The sequence below is a fragment of the Bos grunniens genome, chromosome 21 (assembly GCF_055505025.1).
Source record: "Bos grunniens cultivar Pamir isolate PY7600 chromosome 21, Bosgru_T2T1.0, whole genome shotgun sequence".
Taxonomy (NCBI): domain Eukaryota; kingdom Metazoa; phylum Chordata; class Mammalia; order Artiodactyla; family Bovidae; genus Bos; species Bos grunniens.
Window position 1 is genome coordinate 5,974,955 of NC_141185.1, and position 15,533 is coordinate 5,990,487.

General features: G+C 58.2%; 2 protein-coding genes across 2 annotated transcripts in view; both read right to left on the reverse strand.

Moving 5' to 3' along the window:
* CYP46A1 (cytochrome P450 family 46 subfamily A member 1) overlaps positions 1–337 on the reverse strand; it is a 29,642-nt gene extending 29,305 nt beyond the window's left edge. Inside the window, exon 1 of the mRNA XM_086362996.1 lies at positions 35–337. Within this exon, the coding sequence (XP_086219122.1) occupies positions 35–201 (167 nt within the window). The 5' untranslated portion in view covers positions 202–337. The remainder of the gene's footprint in view (positions 1–34) is intronic.
* A 6,160-nt stretch (positions 338–6,497) lies between these two features.
* The window catches only part of HHIPL1 (HHIP like 1), a 30,436-nt gene continuing 21,400 nt past the window's right edge, over positions 6,498–15,533 (reverse strand). Inside the window, exons 7-9 of the mRNA XM_086362995.1 lie at positions 13,062–13,143; positions 9,442–9,524; positions 6,498–7,905 (exon numbers count right to left, since the gene is read on the reverse strand). Of these exons, the coding sequence (XP_086219121.1) occupies positions 7,385–7,905; positions 9,442–9,524; positions 13,062–13,143 (686 nt within the window). The 3' untranslated portion in view covers positions 6,498–7,384. The remainder of the gene's footprint in view (positions 7,906–9,441; positions 9,525–13,061; positions 13,144–15,533) is intronic.

Consider the following 15,533-nt stretch of genomic DNA (forward strand, 5'->3'; position numbering starts at 1 on the left):
CCATCCAGGCCCCCGCCCCCACCCCCCCGCTCACCTGGGCCGCGGCGGCCCGGGGATGTGCTCGTAGCGGCTGCGAGCGCGGTGCACGAAGGTGCAGCAGAGGCCGAAGACGACCAGGACGGCGCTGCCAAGCAGCATCAGCAGCCCGGGGCTCATGGCTCCCGGGCCGGCCTGGCCGGGGTCGGGGTCGGGGCCGGGCATGGAGGGGGCGGGAGGCCGCGAGCCGCCTCAGCTGTCAGAGCCGCGCGCCGCCTCGGCCCCAGGCCCGGCGCGACCCAGCACCGCCCCCACCCGCTCGGCTCCACCCCCGCCAGTTCCGACCCCTCCCAGGGCGTTTGGTCCCCGCCAACCACGTCTCCGCCTCCGGCTCCATCTCTCGGGGCCGGCCCCAGATTTGCCCCGCCCACGCTTAAGCTCCGCCCCAACAGCAATAGTGCCCCGCCCAGTTCCTAGGCCACGCCCAGAGCACGTGATCTCCACCAATCAAAACTAGGCTTCTGGCCCAGACCCCTTCAGCCCCGCCCTCTCCCCGCCTCCCAGGCTCCGCCCATACCCCTCAAGCTCCACCCCAACAGCAGCTCCGCCCAGAACGCGTTGTCCCTGGCAACCTTAATTCCTCCTCACTTACTGCCCTGGCGGCGGCGCTAAATCCTGCTGTCTTGTCCACCCTCCTTGGCGAATAATGGCCTTTTCACGCGCGCAGTCCCAGGCCCCTTCTTTTCTCCCTAAACCTTCCTGGAAACCCCATCCCAGCCTCCAAATTTCTGTATTACACCGACTGTTCCCAGACTTCTCTCTGGAAGCCCCAACCTCCAAAACGGGTGTCCCCTTCACGGGGCAGGTGAAAAGGACCCTGGGCACACAGGGAGGCCTGTGTCTGTGAGCGAAGAGCACACGGCTGGACCCGAAGCTGCCACCCAGACCAAGGGGAAGCCCCAGTGGGGGACTGCGGGTGCAATGTCCCAGGCGTTGATCCAGGTCCGAAGGAGCTAGAGTTGGAGTGGTTGAAAATCTGCGTGCGAAAAGTCCCAGGCAAGCGGAAAACGGGAAGTGTGCCCAGGGTGGCCAAAGGGTATCTTTGAACTAATAACCAAGACCTCCTTCCCTTTTATAACCTGTTTCTTCTTACCCGTTCAGGTATGATCCAAGAAGAGCCCAGCTCTTCCGTCTGGGGCTTTTTAGCTCCCAATTTTTATACTCAGGAGTGACCCAGGATAAAAGGAGTAGATGGAAAGGGCCAGGTGTGCCTCCCCACCCCCCACCCCCACCCCCGTTCTCATCCAGATAGAGATCCTCCAGTCCAGGGCGGAGGCGTCCAAAGAGTTTACATGTTGCTGGGTTTCTGAGAGAAGGACACTCCCCGGCCCCACTTGTGGGCCAGAATCCTGAGAGATTTGGGAAAAATAGAGAAAGCCTGTATACCTCCTTCCCAGGTACAGCTGGGGACAGGCCCCACCACGGGCATGAGTGTTCACGGGTGTGTGGGATACAGGGTGCCAGAGAGAGCCAAGGTTTAAGAGCTGGGCCAAGCACAGAGGAGACTCCCCACCCCCACTGCAAGCTGGACGTCTATCCCAGCTCAGACTGCACCAGCCTCTCCCTAGGGCTGGGAGATGCTGCATGTGGTGGTGAGAAGCAGCCACAGGCACGCACCGGCCGGCCCTGTGGAGCAGGGGAGAGGCAGGCAGGGAGAGCAGACAAATCCTTCTAGATTGCGAAACTTCCAGGGGTCGGGGCCATTTGAAGGTAGGACGCCAGACAATTGTTCCTTGAGGGCAATGTGTGTGCTCGGTTGTGTGTGACTCTTTTCGACCCCCTGGACTACAGTCCACCAGACTTCCCTGTCCATGGAATTTTCCAGACAAGAATATTGGAGCAGGTTGCCATTTCCTTCTCCAAGGGATCTTTGAAACGCAGGGATTGAACCCATGTCTCTTTCATCTCCTGCAGTGGCAGGCAGATTCTTTACCACTAGCGCCAACTGGGAAGCCAGGGTCAGATCTTAACCTGCTCTGGCCACAGTGCACGGCGGCCATGGAACAGCCTCAGGGTACATTTGTGAGTGCGAGCCTGTCCAACTAAGGAAGGAAGAGAAGTGGGTGCATAGATCAACACCAGTGACCTCTGGCTCTGTCCTTTCACCATCTCCTCTGATCCTCCCAGCTCTCCTGGGAGCAGGAGAGAGTGTTGGGACCAAACACTGAGGCTCAGGTGGGAGGCCCTTTGCCTGGGAGTCCCCAGCAGAGGGCACCGCCTGGAAGCACGTGGCCAACCACCCGGCCCTTCTCTGGAAAGGTCTGGACAAATGCTACCCACTGTGGTGGACACTGGCCATGTGGCTTCCATACCGGAAGTGGTTTCCCAGCAGGAATCACTGAGGGAGGTGCAGGCAGAAGAAATGGCTCTGAAGTGGCTGCTTCCACTTGAGTGGTCTGGCAGGGCACAGGTCCAGCGGTAGCCCAGGGAACAAGAAAGAGCAGGCTCCTTGGCTCAAAGTCCACTTCCTCTCTGAACTGGGACCCAGTTACACAGCCACCCTGGAGATCACCTGGTTAGGGATGGCTGACCGTGAGAGAAATGTACAACCTAAAAGCTGGGAGTTACGTTTGATTTGGGGACATTACTGAGGACTAAAGCCTGAGATTACCTCTCAGATAGCCCTGAGGAACTGTTCCAAAGAAGTAAGGGAGGAGAAAGATATATTCCCTGGTGGCTCAGCCGGTAAAGAATCCACCTGCAATGTGGGAGACCCAGGTTCGATCCCTGGGTTGGGAAGATGCCCTGGAGGAGGGCATGGCAACCCACTCCAGTATTCCTGCCTGGAGAATCTCCATGAACAGAGGAGCCTGGTGGACTACAGTCCCTGGGGTCACAAAGAGTCAAACATGACTGAGTGACTAAGCACTACTACTATAGATAGATATATAATGTCTCCTATGTTGGCAGGCAGGTTCTTTAATACTAGCGCCACCTGGGAAACCCCGTAAATATAGAGGTGAGCTCAATCCCTGGGTTGAGACGATCCTCTGGAGAAGGAAATGGCTACCCACTCCAGTATTCTTGCCTGCGAAATCCATGGACAGAGGAGCCTGGCAGGCTACAGTCCACGGAGTCGGACATGACTTGGCAAAAACAACCACTACCACCATATATTAATATATGTGAGTTTTTGCAAAAATAAAAAACATGTAGTCGAACATCAAAAGATGACTGCTAACCATAAAAAACAGACACCTCAAGTTAATGATTTTAGTGCTGGACACGCAAGAGTCTGGGCTCACTGAAGTTATTCCTCAGATAGGCATCCTGAGCAACCTTGCCCATGAACTTGGGCAAACTCTAGGAGATAGTGAGGAACGGGGATCCTGGCAGGCTGCAGCCCATGGGACTGCAAAGAGTCAAACACAACTTAGCGACTGAACAGCAACAAACGCATCTTAACTATATAAGGCCAGTGTCCAGTTTTTCTCCAGCTTGAAAATCCCTCATGGCACACCGTAGGGGTGGCTGCAGTGGCTGAAGGCTTGATGGCGGGCAACATCCCTTGTTTACCTGGAATGGTAGGCAACATTTTTTTCTTCCAAGTGTCAGGGGTACCACATGGAGTAAATGTGAGGATTAAATGATCCTGCACACCTGAGGCTAGTCCTCAGCAGGGCATGAGCGGACGGATGCTCCCACAGGAAGATGTGGTTCTCCATGTGAGCTGAAGGGGCTCATCTTCCCCCCATGTTAAGGATGTGCTGCTGGATCATTCTCACGCTGGTCTCTCCACGTGGCATACCCCTCCCCACCCTGTCTTGTGCAGCTGACTAGTAGGTGTGAACACCACCAACCTACTACTGAGTTTTCCATCGAGAAAGCAACATGGAACAGCCTGGGCATGTCTGTAAAGATTGTCTCATTTTTTTCTTCCAACAATGACTTCCTAAGGTCACACAGTCAAGGCTGTGACTAGAGAGTATCTAGTATCTCGGGCATTGTCTCCAAGCCGAGCATTTGCAAAGTGGAAACACAGAAATGCCTTACAGAGCTGGAAATGGCCCCGTATCTCGGTGGCCTTCAGCCACTGACTCTAGCTGTCCAGCACCTGGGGGCAATGGGCACTTCCTCATCAGAGGAGAAAGGTGGTCACCAGGGCCCTGCCCGGAGGGGCTTGCTGGAGGGATGCAGGTAAACAGGGAATGAATGAGGCCAACCGGGGACCTGGAGTACTGTTACCTTAGGCTGACACCCAGGATGCAGTCTTCGGCTCTGGGCCACACCTGGGACATCCCTGCAGCGGTGACTCCGAGGGCTCCAGACTGAGCTGTGTGACGCTGGGCGGAGGCAGGCCCTCTCTGGGAAGGTTCTGAGAGATCACTCTAGCTGCTGACCAGAGCCCAGCTTAGAGGGGATGAGGGAAGAGGCCTCTAGAGAGTAGGGGGAGCATTGGCCCAGACCCACCTCCATCCCCAGAGACCTTGGAAGACTCAGAGGTCAGGAGCCAAGTCCCTGGGGGACAGGGTCACTTGTGATTGCTCCCTCCACTTGCTGAGGCTGGCGGCAGAATAAGAGGAGCACTGGACGGGGAGTCCACGCCCAACTCTGCCCCTCCCTGGGGCCGTGTCCCCAACTACACATGACCAGGCCCAAAGCCTGGTTTCTAACATTGGCTATGTGACATTGGGCAAGTAACTGAGGCCCCGGGGCCTCAGCTTCCACATCTGTAAAATGGGTGGGAAGGTGACCACAGCACCTTCCTCCTAGGGTTAATAAAAGGATTGAAGAGTGACTAATATGTAAAACCTTTAGGACAGCACCTGGCACAGTAAGTGTTCAGCCAATGTCAGCTACCTGCCCTTGTTACTACTAACGAAAGAGCAACGAGTCTGTGAGCCTCCTTCTCAGGAGTCAGGCTGCAGCCTCAGCCTCATTCAGAGCCTGAGCGGGTGATGGGTCTTCAGGTTGGGGAGGAGGAGCACTCTGCCTGGAGGACTGACGGCCAAGGCCAGCACTGCCCAGAGGAGCGATGGGGCCTGGGACCTCTCCCGCTTACCCCCACAAACAGGAGCGTCACTCAGGGCCTAGCAGGGGGCTGGGCCACTCCAGCTCACCACGTGCGGGAAGTGCCAGGGCCACAGATGGTGGCACAGGCTGCGGGTGCTGAGGTCAGTGAGAGGTGCCCACCTCCCAGGCCCCGCCTTATAGGCTCATGTCCTCCAGGCTGTGAACTTAGAGGGGAGCTCTGTGGGGTGGGGAGGGTCAGGGAGGAGCATGGAGGAACCCCTGGATGAGGAGGCAGAGGCTGCTGCAACCCATCCCCTGCTTCAGGCCAGAGGGACCAACAGGTCTGGCCTCCCGCCGGGCAGGGCCATGGAGCTGCCTTCTCTGAGGGTCCTGGGGGCCACCCTGCCTCCCCTGGACTCCAGCCTTAGGTCAGCCCCATCTGAACAAAGGCCTCGGACACTCAGCCTCCCAGGGTCACTCCCCCAGCTGCCCAGTGAGGAGTTCGGTTTGGATGGTCCCCATGGGCCACCTGCTTGCCCGTGGAGACCCACAGGGGTCTCCATCAGTTACTTCCTGGAGAGCCTGGCAGCCCGCAGTAGGGGGCAGGGGGACCCTGGGCCAAGCTGAGACTTTCTGTGGGTATAGCCAGGGGCTTCAGTGGTTCAGGTGCTGGCAGGTATTAGGGCTAATCAGCTCATGTTCAAATCTGGCCTCCCTCTCCCTGGCAGGGTGATATCTCAACTAAGATATTGAAGTTCTGTGACCCTCAGTTTCCCCATCTGTAAATGGGGAGGACGAGGGCTGTTTTGAGGATTGAATGAGTTCAGGTGTGCTGCACGTTCTTATGAAGAAGCCACACCCCGTGGGGGGTTAATTGTGGTTTCCAGGTGGGGCTCAACAGGGTTAGAGGAGCCACAGGGGTTTGGGGGCCTCGCCATCCCCACTTAGGGCAGAGGTAGAGGAGTTGGAGAGGGTGGTGGTGGTTGTGGTTCAGTCGCTAAGTCGTGTCCGACTGTTGCGACCCCATGGGCTGTGTCGCTTGCCAGGCTCCTCTGGCCATGGGATTCTCCGGGCCAGAACCCTTAAAGCTTTTCTCTGCAGCCTCATACGCCACAATGAGCTTCATCGAGCAGCTGGGAGACCCTGACAGGCTTCTGCCTGCACCATTTTTTCTGCCAAGCACGCCACCCAGTGCCAGCTGCACTCTCAGGACAACACCCAGGTTGGGTTGGGATGCCCCATCTGGAGCCCTCTCAGCAACCCCCTCCCGGACATGGGCCATATCCGTCGTCACTGCCCAGTGACCACCCTTCTGCTTCTCCTCCCTGGCCCCCATCAGAGGCTGAACCCAGCCACACTGATACCCCTGGACAGGCCTAGCATGAGCCCAGGCTGGGGCCATCCGTGGGCAAAGGAACTTCCAGCTGTGAGCAGGAGGGCAACTGCAGGCCGGGGGCCCCTTCTCCCACCCCACCCCCAGCTTCCAGTCAGAGAAAAGAGGCGGGAAGGAGGGTTTGTAAACAGTCACGCTGTTGGCACAGCCCTGGGTGACAGAGCATCAGTAGTCTCGCTGGGTCCATAGCCTGGCCAGCCCCTGGAGTAGGGCCGGAGGAAGCGGAAGGTTCCCTGGGATTTCACTGAGGGGCTGGGGTGGGGGGATGGAGATGAGACAGGTGGCCCTGGCACAGGCTTGTAAGTGGAGAGACCTGAAGCCTCACCAGCAACCGTGATGCCTGGACTGGCTGGGCCCGGGAGGCTTCTCCCTGAAGTCACCTAGTGCCCCCTGCCTGCCCTCCCCAGGGCAGCCTGACTCTCACCGCCCACGGGTCGCCCTGGACCCACCCATCTGATGACCTCCCTTGTCCCCACTAGACGCCTTCAGGTTCTCCTCCACAACTCTGACTGCCAGGTCACCAGTCCACATCCTTTGGGTAGCATTTCTCAGGCCATGGTCCAGCTGATTGGCGAGCCTTCCACTCCCCGGCCCCTCCCTCCATCCACGGCAGACCTCTGTTAATGCAGCCAGTGGTCAGGTCCACCCTTGAAAGGCAGCTGCCCTCGGTGCTCAGGCTGTGCTCCTGGCCCGCTGCTTGAGATGCTTGGAGGTAAGAACACCTCTACTCAGAACCACGGCGCCCACAGGGACCACACCTGTGCCCACAGGGACCACCCCCACCCCCACCACACACTCTGCCGCTTCCGGGTAGATGCAGGGGCAGAAACACAGAACACGTGCGCACAGCACACGCCTCCCACGCATCCAGGGGACAGCGTTGCAGATGGGTCGCCCCAGGCACCCGCCCCACGTTCCGCTCCACCCTCGGACCCCGGCGCACGCACCAGGCGCGCACCCTGGGTGGAGGGGCCTCCCTGGCTCCGGCCGGACGGTGCTCGCCTACAGATCGGGGTCCTCGCGGCTGCACACGACGCCGGCATCCTCCTGGTGGCCGCAGTTGTGCGAGCCCAGGCCGGCGTGCGCGCACTCCAGCAGGTTGCGCTCGCTTCCCGTGCAGCGCACGTCGTCCAGCAGGATGGGCAGCGTGCGCCCCTCGCCGAATTCCGCGCGCTTGGCCGCCCGCGCAGCGTACAGAAAGCCCAGCTGGCGGCACACGACGGCCGCCGCCTTGGTGTCCCAGGCGTCGTCGCACACGGTGCCCCAGCGTCCCCCCGCGAACACCTCCACGCGCCCACGGCCCGGGCTGAGGCCCGCCGGCCGCACCAGACGCACTGCGCCGTTCGAGGGCTCGGGGTCGGCTGTGCCGAGCCGTCCCCGCCGCCGCCCGCTACCCCGACGGCGCCCGGGCCGCGAGGTGGGCCGTGGGGGCCGTGGGGTGGGCGCCGGCGGAGCGGCTGTGGGGCGGCTGCGGCGGGGAGCCTTGGTGGGCCGTGGGGTGCTCTCCGTCCTCCGGATGAACTCTGCACAGAGGAAGAGCCTGCGGTCAGAGGGACCCCGGCCGCCCCAGCCCACCCTAGTCCTCCACCCCGGAAGGCAGCCCAGGGAAAGATGTCCTGGTTCTGCCCTCTGCTCAGACCCTGAGAATGAGGTCCCCAACAGTGCTTCTGGGGTCACCCTGACCCCACAGATGCCAACCTGGAGCTGGGCTAGGCGCTTCTCGGGTCATTCTGCAAAGCCCTGCTACTGCCTTCACTGCCCAGGCCGCCCTCCCCCACCTCTGGACCGCACCTTCCTCTTCACCCAGGCTCAAGCCTCATCAGCTCCAGGCCCTTCCCTGCGCGCCCCTACCTGCTCCAGCTCCTCCCGGCTCTGGGTCCCGGAGGCGCCCCGCACAACTTCTCCCATGGGGCCTGGGACACTAAATGACTTCTCTGTCTGCCCCAGCTGGGACAGGGCCTGGTCTGACTTCTGTAGCCTCGGCATCCAGCACAGAGCCGGGACCTTACAGAAGAGCAGAAGCTATTGCAAAAGTGAGTGGGAAAGGGCCAAGGTTTGAAATCAACTGCAGCTAGAATTACCTCCCACCCCCGAACACCCAACTCACCCCTTCCCCCAAATCCTTCTCCGGGCGGTGGGGGGCCCCTTCTTCAGGGCCAGGTACCCCCACCGCCCTGCTGCCTAGTCCCCCTCTTCCTGCCCCCCCACCCCCAACTCCAGTCTGCCAGCTGGAGACCTGCTGGGCACACTCAGCCCACTAAAGTATTTCCTTTGGCCCACAGGGTGGTTTTTAAAACTGTGAACTAGTTGCCAAAATTTTCCAAATCAGGAGATTGTACAATAACAACCCAAGAAGGCAGGGACCATATCTGCTTGCTCAGCGTTAAAGCCCCAGATTGAAGCACATACATGTGCTGGATGGATGCAAGCATGCATATCCTGCTTGTCTCAAGAACTGGAAGATCTGACAACACGGGGTCTGTCTCTGTTCCCACCTAGCTTGAGCCCAGAGGAACAGCCCCTCCTCGGGGCATACCCTCTTCAGAGGGCCCCAGATCCCACAGGCGGTCACTGTGGCCTTGCCTGGCCCCTCCGGAGGATTGGCACCCCTTCCCTCCCCACGAAGCTTGTCAAAAACAGAACCAGCTTATAGCAGACCTGGTCCAAACGTCCCCTCCCCTAGGTGCCCTTGTGCTGAGAATAACTCTTTCCACGCTTGCTCACATATAGATCTGCCTCCTTTCTCTGCCCCTCCCTAGAACTCTGAGTGAACCTTGCCTGGGACCCACTATCTCTCCCTTCGTCACATGGGTTCTGACGCCTGCAGCCCCTTGGAGCCGCCTACCGTGGCCTGGGACTGACACACACCAGGGGGAGGGAGTTTCAGGAGTTCCATGCCCTCCGAGTATCTGCTGTGCACCGGGCATAGTGCTGGGCACAGTGAGGGAGCCGAGGAAGGGCATCCAGACCCAGCCAGGAGCATGCACATCTTGGGGGAGGGGGTGGGGAAGTGTGGGCTGTGGAAACCCCCTCTGTGTCTCCCGCTGGCAGGCACTTACTTTCTTTGGGCACAAAGTGGATGAGGCGGCTCCTGACCTTCACCAGGGAGGGCTGGATCTGACACTTGCCCGGTGGTGCCCGTCTGCCGACACACAGGACATCATGAGTCACCCCACCCCCTTGGGAGCTCACCCTGAGTGTGTCCCTCTGGGATCACCCACCCTCTGCAGCCATGCGTGAAGGGGAAGGGCTGGTGTGCGTTCAGGCCTGGGCCGGTGTGGACGGTAACAAGGGTGGCCATTCATGGAGCAGCACCCAGGTGGCTCAGTGGCAAAGAATCCACCTGCAGTGCAGGAGACCTGGGTTCGATCCCTGGGTTGGGAAGATCCCCTGGAGAAGGGAGAGGCTACCCACTCCAGTATTCTGGCCTAGAGAATTCCATGGGCTGTATAGTCCATGGGGTCGCAAAGAGTCAGACAGGACTGAGTGACTTTCACTTTCACTTTCACCCAGGTGGCTCAGTGGTAAAGAATCTGCCTGCCACTGCAGGAGACTCCAGAGACAGAGGTTCGATCCCTGGGTTGGGAAGATCCCCTGGAGAAGGAAACGGCAACCCACTCCAGTGTTCTTGACTGGAGAAGCTCTGGATGGAGGAGCCTGGCGGGCTACGAGAGTTGGACCCAATAGCACACTCCTGCTGCACACGCCTCCCAGACCCCAAGAGCCTGACCCCAGGACAGGAACATCCCTGAACAGCCTGCCGAACACCCACTCAGGCCTCTGCCTGAAGTGCACGAGGGCCCCGGCGGCCACTGCTAACTCAGGGCATGAAGCGTGCTTGGGATGAGATCAAGTGTCCCACTCCCCCTCCCCAGCAGCCGGGTCTGACTCCTATACCTGCCACTGCAGGCCCATCCCTGCATCTTTCCCTGGCCCCTGTCCCCCACGGTCTTTGAGGAGGGTCTCTCCCTGCCCCTCTGGTTCTGAGATTTCTGGTGATACAGAATCAAAGGGAAAGGTTAAGTCGATCTGAAGAATAAAGCGGGGAGAGAGAGAGAGAGCCTCGGGGCTGGCAGCAGAGCTGAGGGAACTGGGGGGGCCTTGGAGTGCCAGGTTGGAGAGCGCTGGGAGAAAAAAGAGCCTGAGAAGGGTTGCCAGGGCTCTGAATTGGGTCTCCTTGGACATCTTGGAGGGGCACAAGGAAGGAATGGAATCCCATTTTAATGAGCTTCTGGCCGTTGATCTGTGAGTCTTTGAATGGGACCGACCCTATTCTGGGACCAGCCCACGTGGGTCCAAGACTTCAATGGGTTCCAGGAGCACGAGGGGAAAGCCCAAGGGCTGAAGCAGCCACGTGACCCCTGGTGGCTTTCAAACAGCCCCCGCAGAAGGGAGAAAGCGAGGGGGGACGTGGGCTGTTCCCCTCCTCCCACCGAGGCTGAAACACAGCCCGGTTCACATCCTTCTCCAAGCTGCAGAAAGGGTGGTTTTTCCGGCTACTCTGAGCTCCAGATAATAGCCACACGCGTCAGACCGACCCAGCTGGGTTTTGTTCCTTAAGGAAATTACGTAAAAATTTTTTTGTTTTGCCAAAGGGTAGGAGATGCACCCAGTAAAATCCCACAGTGGCTATGTTTGGGCAGAGGACCCCCACCCTACCCTCTCCGCTTCCCATTTCTTCATTTTCCAAATGTTCTGGAATGCGGCCCCTCTGCCATATGTTGTGGGTGCAAAAACTGAATGTGGATTCCAAAAGAGAAAAGTGCAAGGGATGAGAAGGGTCAGAGAGGGTGCGGGAAAGGGGAGTCTAGCGTCTTGCCTGCTCCTCTGACCCATGAGACCTTGAGCAGAGATCCCTAAGCCTCAGGCCCCTCTGTTGTAAGAGGGTCGTGAGTCCAGAGAGCTGCAAGGGATGTGGAGTCGATCCCTAGGTTGGGAAGATCCCCTGGAGGAGGGAATAGCTACCCTTCCCAGGTGGCGCTAGTGGTAAAGAAACCTCCTGCCAATGCAGGAGATGCAAGAGACGCAGATTTGGTCCCTGGGTCAGGAAGACCCCCTGGAGGAGGTAATGGCAACCCGCTCCAGTATTCTTGCCTGAAAAATCCCATGGACAGAGGAGCCTGACAGGCTACAGTCCTTGGGGTCACAAAGACTCGGACATGACTGAAAAGACTGATCTTGCATGCATGAGCCCAGAGGGATGCTGTACAGACTAAAGGAGTTGGTGGGTTTCAGGCAGTATCTGGAATGAATTAGGTGATATTTCCTTAGAGAAGCATTTTTCCCCTCCAAATTGGAAATAACCTAAATGTCCAAGGGATGGATAAGGCAGTCACGGCACAGTGACTCAACAGAAAATTATGCAGCTATCAAAAACGAGCCTTCTGAGGGTGATGTTGCAAAGTGGAAATGTTTATGCAAAATAAGGACAGCCCTACGAAGAAAAATGCAAAGTCTGCATGTGTTCCTCCACAACGCCAGCAATCCAAACGCGGCCAGGACCTCAGAGGAGGGAAAGAAGCAAGCACTTATGTTTTCTTGATAGTTATGTCAATAATGAAGAGCTCTGTGCTTTCAGCAAAACAGTGTGGTAAACGAGGAATGTCTGAGAGAGGGTCACAGACCAGAGAAAGCTAACGAGACACAGTAACTAAATACCACGTGGAATTCTGGATGGAATCCCAAAGCAAAGGAGGGAAAAACCAGAGGAATCCTTTTTTTTTTTTTAAGTATGGAGGTACCTGACTTTTTAAAAAGTGTGGCATTTAGTGAATAGTAAAGTACCAGTATCGGTTCATTAACTGTGATAGTATTAGTTGCTCAGATGTGTCTGAGTCTTCGGACCCCATCGATTGTAACCCACCAGGGTGCCCTGTCCATGGAATTCTCCAGGCAAGAATACTGGAGTGGGTTGCCATTCCCTTCTCTAGGAGATCTTCCTGACCAGGGAATCGAACCTGGTTCTCCTGCATTGCAGGAAGATTCTTTTCCATCTGAGCCACAGGGGAAGCCCTTAATCATGACAAATGTACCATAATAATCGGGAATACTGAATGGTGGCTATGTGGCAAACTGTGCTATCATGGCAACTTATTTGTAAAACAAAAACTGTTTTAAAAATTTTTTAAGAGTTTTTTAAAATGTGATGGTGGGGTCCATGGTTATCAGCCCCCACTGGTATCATCTTTCTAAGGATGGAAGCGTGCGTGCTAAATTGCTTCAGTTGTGTCTGATTGTTTGCAGCCCCAGGGACTGTACCCGCCAGGCTCCTCTGTCCATGGGATTTTTCAGGCAAGAATACTGGAGTGGGTTTCCATGTGCTCCTCCAGGGGATCTTCCTGACCCAGGGATCGAACCTGCATCTCTGGCGTCTCCTGCGTTGGCAGGTGGTTTTTCTTTTTCTTTTTTTTAACCAATAGCGCCACCTATGAATACAGCAGGACTTCGAGGCTGGCAGATAGGTTCTGAATCTTAGATCTGCCCTTACCAGCAGTATGAGCTTAGCTAGTCACTTCCCCTCTCTGGGCCTCAGTTTTCTCTTCAGAAAAATGGGGGTGTTAATCATACCCACCTTAGGACGCGGTAGAGAGGGGAAGTGCGGTAACAGAGGGGAGTGCTCCTGGCAGACAGAAGGGGCTCAGGCCCTCTGGGGCGGGGTGGGCGGGAGGCGGGTACTCACCTGGAAGGGTCGATCATCTTGTAGACCACCCCATGTGCCACAGTGGCACTTGGCATGCCCGTTGACATGAAGTACAGCTCCCCTGGAACAAGACGCAAGGCAAAGGGTGAGACTGCTGCCTGGAACACCATCCGGGCCAGCCCCACGCCCCCACCTCAGGCTCTGGGACGCACCCCAACCTGTGAGCCAGAAGGGGAGATGCTCCGGGTCAGTGTACCTCTCCAGTCCCCAGAACAGGGAAAGGAGGCTGAGAAAGGTGTCCAAACGCACCCTGGGGTCTCTGCAGCACAGCTTCCTGGGGTGCTGGCCACTCTGCCTGCACCCACCCCGGCTCTGACCTCTGCTCGTGCCTCCTTCCTGGTGACCCCAGGGACCCTACCCCTGGTTCCTGCCTGGTCTCATGCCCAGCACACACACCTCTGAGCACCAGTAGGGGTCCACAGCCCAGCTCCCCACTGACTGCTTACTGGTGACCAGCTTCCGCATTCCTCCACAGGCCTGCCTCGTAGGGCTGTTGTGAGGATAACAAGAGCGTGGGGCACCTGCTCCATCAGTATGAACTATTACTGCCGTTGTTGTTATTGTCATGGGCACCCAGGGTCCAGGTCCCGCCTGGCCCTTGGGGGCAGGGCGCCCCTTCTCTCCACGGAGCAGCAGGCACCTCCCAGGCTGGTAGCAGGGGCAGAAGAGCACAAGCCTGGGGAGTCTCCAGTGTGAATCCCGGCCCCAGCACTTGGCCCCCCGTGAGCTCCCACAGCTCTGGGACAGCCCCCCTCAGCTTCAGTTTGTAGAAGTGGAATCACGAGCACCTGGACCATGGATGCTCTCAGGGGAATTGAGTTCTCTGCTCTCTCCTCACCCATATCCCACCCCCTGGCCCTTGCTGCCACAGGTACAAATGTCCAGGAAGTAGGTTTCATTATTCTCTATGTACAGATGAGACAATAGAGGCTCAGAGAGGTCAAGTGACTTGCCCAAAGTCACACGGCTGGTGAATGGTTAAGCAGGCCCTGAACTCAGAAACACCTGCTGCCTCCAAGCCCACGCTGATGTAGGAGACGTGGTAGCTGGGAGGCCTAGACACAGCCACACGTGGCTCAGTGTGATGGTTCAGCCGTGCTAATGCCTCCCATCCCATAAGAGGCAGCGAAGAGCTCTCCCAAGGATGGGGGCAGGGGTGGATTCCCCAAAGAGAGGCTGGGACAGGCAGTGAGATGGGAGCTTGGAGGAAAGCATGACCCTGGTGACTGGTGCAGTCATGGAGGGCTACATGATGGTGGTGTCTGATAATCAAGACCCAGGAAACCTGGAGAATTCTTGAAGGGGAAGACTCTTGAGAGGTGACCTGTGTAACTAGGGTAGAGCCAGCTGTCAGGGGAACTGGGGGCTGGGGAGAGCAGGATGCTGGGCTGTCAATGCCCTCTGACTCCTCGCTCCAGGAGCCCCAGCCCTACCTTGGTGGGGGTGGTGGGGTGGAATAGGCCCACAAGGTGCATGCACCCTGTAGGAGGGAGCAGGGTCCCAGCAAGCTGGTCCCTGCTGGAGAGTCCACAGGCACAGCCGTGAACTTGAGCCATCACTTCCGGTCTCTGGGCCCCTTTCTGGAGAGAGGCCTTGGGAGCGGCCTGGCTCCTCCCTGGCTGGGCAGCCCTCCTTGAACCTACACTCCAGGCCCTGAAGGAACTTGGGGTCCCCGCACGTGCCGCCCCCTTGACCTCGATGCACTTCTCCATCGACTGCCTTTGCCTGACAGAGCTCCAGCTTGACACCCTGCTCTGGGAGGCCTCGGGGGGCCAGGCTGTGTCCAGTGCCCCACCCCCTCATCCCAAGACCGGGCAGGAGAGCCAGCCTCATTCCCCCATCCGTACAGTGACAGCACTGGACGGGCGCAGCCTAATGCCCCATCCAGCCTTAATCTGTAGGAAGCCATGGCCCCCCAACCCCATGCGCAGCCAGGGATCCCTGATGGCACTGCTAAGCTCTGCCCAGGGCCACGCCGTCCTCCTGGTCTCTGCAGTGTGGACTGTCCCTGGAGGACACTGGGCCAGCAGAGGTCCTTGTTGTGCAATTTACAAACGTCAGAAGATCAAGCCGAGAGGCGGAGGCTGCAGGGAGCTGGGGCAGTTTGCAGGCCTCAGCTCCCCGGGTCTCTGTACCTTCAGGGGCCGCCTGCCTGCCTCACCAGCAGGCTGTCCCTCGGCCTGTCTGTCTTTGAGGGGCCTCCTCCTGGCCCTCGGTGTCACTCAGAAGGGCCCCCTGGGCCTGCCTCTGGGTCTGAGCTCTGTGTGGGGTGCACCAGGAAAGGGCACCCCCCCTTCCAAAACATGTTAACCCCCTACTGACCAAAAGAAAAGGCTTTCAAGGGCCCAGTGGGCTTGGGGGGGGCAGTGGGGGCTGGGGCTGCCCTGTGAAAACTTAGATTCTGACGAGTGTCGGTTCAACAAAGGTTTCCCAGACTCAGGCCTGGGGGCT